Below are 7,621 nucleotides of genomic sequence, written 5' to 3'. Positions count from 1 at the left end.
AAATGTCTCTTTTGAGGGAGGTCTTCTGAGACCAGGGTCAAAGACAGGTGGAAATGTTTATTCCCCTTCGGGGTGACCCCAACACAAAGAATAAATTAAATAAATATAAATTAGCTATGAAACAATGGTTTGTTATTACCGCATGAGACTGTTAATTTAATCTTATTTGTCCAACATTAAAAGCACAGACAGTTTAAATTTATATGCACACACATTTATATTTCCATTGTATTTACATATTTAATCTCAGCCTTTTTTACATAAAGCTGGCATCACAAGACCCAGGCTGTAATATCTTCAGTGTGAATATGTATTTAATTGCTTTTGTAAACCAGGGATAAAACAAAGCATATATCACAGGATTTAGACAGGAGTTAATACTAAAAAGACAGAACACAACAACAGATCCATTAAATGATCTGTCCCCTGCAAGAGCAACACTATTATATGGGCAGAAACAAATTAGAAACACAACTACAAGAACACCAAGAGTTCTGGCTGCTTTCAGTTCAGTTTTCCTTGATGATGCAGTCACTGAATGTTGGAAAGTAATAACAGTGACCTGGGAGCGGATGGCACGGGCGTGAGAAATGGCCATGACAAATATTCTTAAGTACAGAATAATGATGGCAGTAACTGGAAGAAAAAAACTTACAATAAGATCAACAACTGCAGGAAAAAATTCAACAGAAAATGCACATTTTCCATAGCAGGGATAATATTTGTTCTTTAGACCATCTTTGAAAAAAAGAATTATGTACAGAGCAGAACAGAGCCAGCAGAGACAGATGCATGTCTGGATTCTTTTCATAGTGATTCTAGTGTGGTAATGCAGAGGGTCACAAATTGCCACATAGCGGTCAGCAGATATAAGGACTACAGTTCCAACTGAAGATGAAACAATAATGGAGACAATGTATAAATACAATAAACACATATAATCTCCAAAAATCCAGCAACTTGTTAGTCTCACAGTTTCGCCTGGAACGTACACAAAGCCGACCATGAAGTCTGAGATGGCCAATGAAAGGAGCAGGAAGTTAGTAGTTTTGTGGAGCTGCCTGGAGGACGAGAACAGCATAATAGAATATCTTTTACTAAATAATTTTGAATAACTAAATAAATAAATTATATAAAACATCGCCTAAATACCAAGTCTTAACTATGCTGTGCTCAAAATCACTGCCAGTTTACTTTAAACTACTAAATGTTGGTAAAATCCATCAGCTTAGATAATTTGAAAAACAGTCAGTATTAAAAGACATTTTTATTTGCCTGAAATGGGAGACTGAGATAATAACAAGCAGATTGAGAACCACAGTAACCACAGAGATGAGGGACAGCAGAAACCTCAGAAACACAACTGTGACCCTTGGAATTGTTGGTTTCCTACAGGAGGTATTGAGGAGTTGTGGAAAGCAGAGCTCTTCTGTATTATAGACTTCCATTATCAGAGGACAAACGATAAACGCAGCTGGAGCAGCCTTCTGAGCACAAATTCTGTTTGTTTCTTCTTTTATCTGTCACTTTGGCATCATTTTCTCAGGAAAGATTTGTCCCTGTTGTTCATTCTCCATCACTACCTCATAGAGTGCCACCTACACTCAACCCTCCCTGGGATACTATTTTTAGTTCAATGGTCTTCTCTTGTCACAGACTATTTTTTTACAAAACAATTTATTGTCTTATTTCTCTCACTCAAGCACTGTTTTCTTCCTAAAGTAAAACCTTAAAAAATTATTGTAGTTAAATGTAAAGGTTATAATAAAGCATGTGACAAATATTTATATTAAAATTATGATTTCAACACGAAACTTAATTTAGTGCTCTGTATCAGAACTGATGCATTAGATTTTTTTAAACACATGTTTATCAGCTATAAGTTACAACTTTATTTTTACAGTTCATGTCTTGTGGAACAAGCTGTAGATAACGACATCAGTTCAGATTTAGAGACACACATACTAAATGGTGTTCACAAAGAGATTGTGTGATGTTTTTTCTMATTTTGTCTCACAGTTGAGGTCTAACAGTGATGTCGATTACAGGCCTCTCTCATATTTTTAAGTGGGAGAACTTGAACAATTGGCTGACTAAATATTTTTCCCCAAGRATTTTAATTTCAGGTAATTTTATTTTATTTAATCAAAACTACCTTTTTTATATGAAAATATGAGAAATATGCTGTAAAACTTGTACACATTTAAGGGTTTGCTTTTCTTACATTATGTCTTAAGAATCTTTCASACTTTCTTTAAAAGTAAATGTGAAAGTTGCTTTGCRTTTACTCAGCTCAGTTGAGTGGAACCACTTGACATAATTTGGTTAAGAAAATCCAACACATTTTTGAGTGTATTTTTCCTCAACGTTCTAATTACTGTTCCCCATTGTCATTAAAAATATTTCCTATTATGAAAGACAGCTCTAACCCCATGCTTTTTAGAAGAGGGAGCAGAGAAATAGTCTTAAGGGGAGGAGCTAGAAGCAGATTTCAGCTACATAACAWAGTTTTGTTTGGAAAACAAACAATGTTGCAGATCTCTGCAGGTCTATGAAGATGGAGATGGATACTGGAGAAGAACTCTGCTTTCCACAATTCTCCAATACCTCCTGCAAAAAGCCWTGGCCTTCCTGGAGAGAATTTCTGCTCCTACAAATCATGCTGTCCTCAATCTCTCTGCTCACTGCAGCTCTCAACCTGCTTGTCATCATCTCCTTTTTCCACTTCAAGTAGATATACTGTAGATCTAATTTTACATTTTCTTTTCTACATTATTGCTTTTAAAATACAAAAGAAAATGCTGAAAATAGTTATTAATATTGTTTTTGTTATATCAGAGGATACCAGTGTTTACCTTATCAGAAAGAACACACTATATGTTAGAAAAGAACAGAAAAGGTCTAAAATGTCGAGTATGGTTCTGTGCATATAGCCGATTACTTCAAAAGCATTTTAATTAAGAAAGGAGCTTCAGACTGTTTTGTTTCAATGCAAGAGTTGTTGATTTGACATGCTTTCATCTCTTTTCAGGATGCTTCACACTCCAGCCAACATTCTCCTCCTCTCTTTGGCTGTCTCRGATCTCCTTGTGGGTCTCCTGCTGATGCCATTTGAAATTATAAGAAACACAGCCTGCTGGTTTTTTGGTGATCTCTTGTGTTATTTGTATAATTCARTGTCTTTAATCATAACATTTTCTTCAGTGGGAGACATGGTGCTCATATCAATTGACCGCTATGTGGCAATATGTGACCCTCTGCATTACCCTGCCAAAGTCACTGAGAGAAGAGTTAAATTTAGTGTCTGTCTATGCTGGTTCTGCTCYATTTTGTATGGTAGTCTTATTGTAAAGGCTGACTTTACAAAACAGGGTAGACCCAATCWGTGCTTGGGGAAATGTATAATCACTGCTGACCACATTGCAGAAAGTGTTGATATTATTGTAARCTTTATTGTTCCAGTTACCATCATCATAGTTCTGTATWTGAGAGTRTTTATCGTGGCAGTGTCTCAGGCTCGTGYCATGCATTCTCATATTAAAGTATTCACCCTGCATCTCTCAGTGACACAAACAAAAAAATCTGAGTTGAAAGCAGCCAGGACTCTTGGTTTTCTGGTGGTCGTGTTTCTGATATGTTTTTGTCCATATCACTGTGTGTCTTTTGTGGAAAATAATATGCTCAGTGACTCATTTTTTTCCTATGCACTCTTTCTGCTTTACTTAAACTCCACCTTAAACCCTTTGATATATGTAATGTTCTATCCCTGGTTTAGGAAAGCAGTAAAACTCATTGGTACACTTCAAATACTGCAGCCTGGCTCATGTGAGGCTAATATGGGGTACAAATAAATTAGTATGCTCAATAGAAAGATTTTGCATATTTAAAATCTGAAAAAAAACTTCCTTTTTAGAGAATAGGATAGGATTGATTGCTAATTAATTTCCCCTAAAATAATAAAGTTTACCCCAATGTTGAGTCTGTCTTGGCAAATTTCATGATAAATCAATATGTTTTTGTGCCCTCAATTGTCTGTTTTAAATGTATATAAAAACACATTTACATTGGCCTACAMAAGTATTCATACCCCTTKAACCTTTYGATATTTTTCACATTACAACCACAAACAAATACATTTTATTGGAATTTAATGWGAAAGACCAATGTGTTTGGGTAGAGGGGGTGGGGTCTTGCTTATTGGTTGTCCCGACGAATAGCCCTTCATCAAAGTAAAAAAATAAACTATAAAAATCTGAATTTCCTTTGTTGCATATTTGTTGAGTTGTAAGCATTTTTTGTATGTCCGGACACCTGCTTTTCAGATGGGGTGGGGGTGGGGGGCTTGTTGGTGGGACCGTTGGATTAGTGGATGGACCTTGTGATGGACCTTGTTAGTGCTAAAGAACCAAAAAAAGTTTTGATCCAAGCTTGGAGTGAGAGTTCAGGCTGCTGACCCCTGCTGACAACTCCTCAGTAAGAACATTCTCTATTGGCTGTGCTAAAACTTGTTTAATGATGCCATAGTGTAATTAGTATCTTTGGATTTTAGCCAAAAATTGTGATCTAGGCTGTGGGTAATTATTGTTGGAGAAAACATTATGTAAAAACACTCTAAATATGTTCAGAACTGCAAATCAATTAGTAAAATAATCTCATGACTTTAATACTTTGAGTTCCAGAATACATTTGTTAATTCTGTGAGAATATCAAATTTAACCAAAAGACAAAGTTAGATGTCACAGAAGCACACGTGGGAGTAAAGAAGTGACTGGCTGTGAGTCTAATTTAGCCAGGTGCAGAAATTTATGTTANTTTTAATACATTTTTTAATTTACAATGTTTAATTTAATATCTTAGTTGATAAAAAACATCTTATATAGGTAACAACATCTTATTTGCCATAAACTGATAGGACTTGTCAAAATTTTGAATAAAAAAACTGTTTCAAGTTGTCTGCATCTGAACAGAATAGGGCCTATCCATTTTCTTCAGTCATTGTCTGCATCACAGTTCTGACAGATTTAAAGAGCTGTCCTGGTGTATCTCACAGGCACCAATGGGCCAATTTCATTCSGAGAAACCTCTGATGGACTTTTTGTTTGTAGTATCTTTCCAATGTTTGGTAATTGATATTAAAGTCCTTTTCTGTACTTCAGATAGATTTGAGCAGCCGTTTCACGGCATAGACTGCCCTGAGCATCATGTTCAGGTGGTGTCTGGTCATAGGGTTGTCATGTGACAACCAACCCCATCAGGAATTTTTTTTGCTAGCAGTTGTGCTAGCAAGCACATGTTACGGTCTAGCAAAGAAAAATAACATTCTAACTATAGCTCTGCCTTTTAGCTTTCAAATGCCAATAAGTGTTTAATTTTAAATCCATTGTTTAAAGGCAATTCAAAATGATCATAAAAATAATCAAAAGTTACATTATGATGTGAAAAACACAATAAGTCCTTTCATCTCATTGAAAGATGTCACACTGCTAAAATAAAAATGTAGGTAGTCTGTGACAACTATTTTGGAAACTCACACACAAAAATTTTGTAACAGCGCTTTCTAGGAAAAAAAGATGTAGCAACTGTGACAACCAACCCATGTGAAAACCAACCCCGTTCTCCTCACTAGAATAAACACATATGGAAAATCTGTCAGGCTGCAGCATGGTTTATCACTGGAGGACATTCAATGTTCCAGCAGTGAGCACTTGTCCCTCTTCATTTTAAATGCCCAGTGTAATCAGACATGAATTAGATGCAGCTGAGTAGAAACAGCAATAAATATAAAAGGTAAAATTTGCCTGGCTACGAAGATACTGTCTCTTCCATAGACACTGGTTAGAATAATAAAAACACAGGATTCTAACATACACACTATATACACTGTATAGACTGCTTATATGTCCAATGCGTAAAGTTTACATCTGAAYTTGCTAAAATATTTGTTAAAAATTTTTCATTTGAGTTAAGTCTTTATAGTATGTTTGCCTCACACGAGCCAGGTTGCAGTATCTGAAAGGTGGCAATAAGTTTAACAGCTTTTCTGAACCAGGGGTAAAACAGGGTGTAGATCACAGGGTTTAGACAGGAGTTGAATAAAAATAGAAAGAATACAAAATATGCATATGGTGTACTTTTTAAGTCAACTTCAACAACAGAATAAGAAAAATACGGACACCAACATATTAGATATACAATCACAAGAACACCAAGAGTTCTGGCAGCTTTCAACTCAGATTTCTTACTTTTAAGATTTACTGAATGCTGAAGTGTGACAGCTGTCATATGAGAGCGCATGGCRCGAGCCTGAGACACAGCCACCACAAATACTCTCATACTCAGAACAATGATTACTGTAACTGGAAATAAGAAACTTATGAACAGATCAACAGTTCCTGCAGTGTTGTTAATGGAAAGTTTACATTCTCCAATGCAAGAATTACTTCTGCCTGACTGAATCAACTCATCACTCAAAAATAAAATATTGTAGATGACAGATAATAGCCAACACAGACAAACACATAATTTTACTCTTGCCACAGTGATCCTGGTGGAATAATGCAGAGGGTCACAAATAGCCATATACCTGTCAATTGATATCAGAACAATGTTTCCAAGTGAAGCACTGAGAACAACACAGGTAACATAAGAATAAGCAGTGCATATACTATCTCCAAACGACCAGCATTCCGTGGTTCTAAATGTTTCAATTGGCATCAAAAGGAATCCAACAAGAATGTCGGAAACAGCCAGAGAGAGGAGGAGGATGTTAGAGGGTTTCTGAAGCTGCCTAAAATCAAACAAACACATATTAGTCAATAACATTCTATAAAAATAAGGGCAGTAATTAAATTCAACTGTCAGACTTGGTAAATATATGTTTACATTTTTAACACTTAGAAATTAAATAAAAGGTATTATCTGCCTAAAATGGGAGACTGAGATGATGACGAGCAGGTTGAGAACCACAGTGATCAGAGAGATGAAGGACAGCACAGTGTGCAGTAGCACAGCTTCAGACCAGTGCAGTGTTGGCTTCCTACAGGAGTTGTTGATGAACTGTGAAAAACAGAGTTCTGCTCCATTTTGCTCCATCTGTTATCTCCATCATCAGAGTGCTACAGCAGCCTGACTCACTTTCTGTTATACAGCTGATTTTATTGGTTTCTCCAATTYCTTACTTCTTGTCCAATAATTTCTTCTGAATACTGTTGTTGCTCCTCCTTTGCGTCCCAGAACACCTTGCTTGTGTATCCTATATGATTTCTATATATATTTTATCTTCCTTTCATCTAAACTTATTCCAAAAGTCAACATCAATCATGTTAATAAGATATCAGGAAGATGCAAGGCATTTCAAGAAGTAGTCCTTAAAGTTGTTTGTGTGTGTGTTTAATTCAGTGTTTTTATTTTGTGTTGTAGTCTTCCTGATGCTGCTTTGATTGATGCACATTTTATGAACTACAAATTAAATAGTAACACATTTTTTTTGTTTATTTAAACTCAGTTCTGTTCAGTTACTTCAGTTTTTTTCAGTCATTTACATTTGGGATGTACAAGTGCATTATAATATAGTTTGTTACTATACACACACCATATTAAAAGTTTGGACCTCTTATAACAG

General features: G+C 35.6%; 2 protein-coding genes across 2 annotated transcripts; one reads left to right on the top strand and one right to left on the bottom strand.

Moving 5' to 3' along the window:
* The first annotated feature begins 3,032 nt into the window (after positions 1 to 3,032).
* On the top strand, positions 3,033 to 3,851 carry LOC106534343 (trace amine-associated receptor 7h-like). Its single transcript, XM_014030953.1, has one exon. The coding sequence runs from the start codon at positions 3,033 to 3,035 to the stop codon at positions 3,849 to 3,851; it is 819 nt and encodes a 272-aa protein (XP_013886407.1).
* A 2,119-nt stretch (positions 3,852 to 5,970) lies between these two features.
* LOC106534342 (trace amine-associated receptor 7a-like) lies at positions 5,971 to 6,807 on the bottom strand. The gene has a single exon (XM_014030952.1). The coding sequence runs from the start codon at positions 6,805 to 6,807 to the stop codon at positions 5,971 to 5,973; it is 837 nt and encodes a 278-aa protein (XP_013886406.1).
* Between the last annotated feature and the right edge of the window lie 814 nt (positions 6,808 to 7,621).

Source organism: Austrofundulus limnaeus, unplaced genomic scaffold (genome assembly GCF_001266775.1).
Source record: "Austrofundulus limnaeus strain Quisiro unplaced genomic scaffold, Austrofundulus_limnaeus-1.0 Scaffold1148, whole genome shotgun sequence".
Lineage (NCBI taxonomy): Eukaryota > Metazoa > Chordata > Actinopteri > Cyprinodontiformes > Rivulidae > Austrofundulus > Austrofundulus limnaeus.
The sequence above is the reverse complement of the archived record's forward strand: the minus strand, read 5'-3'. Positions and strand labels throughout refer to the sequence as shown.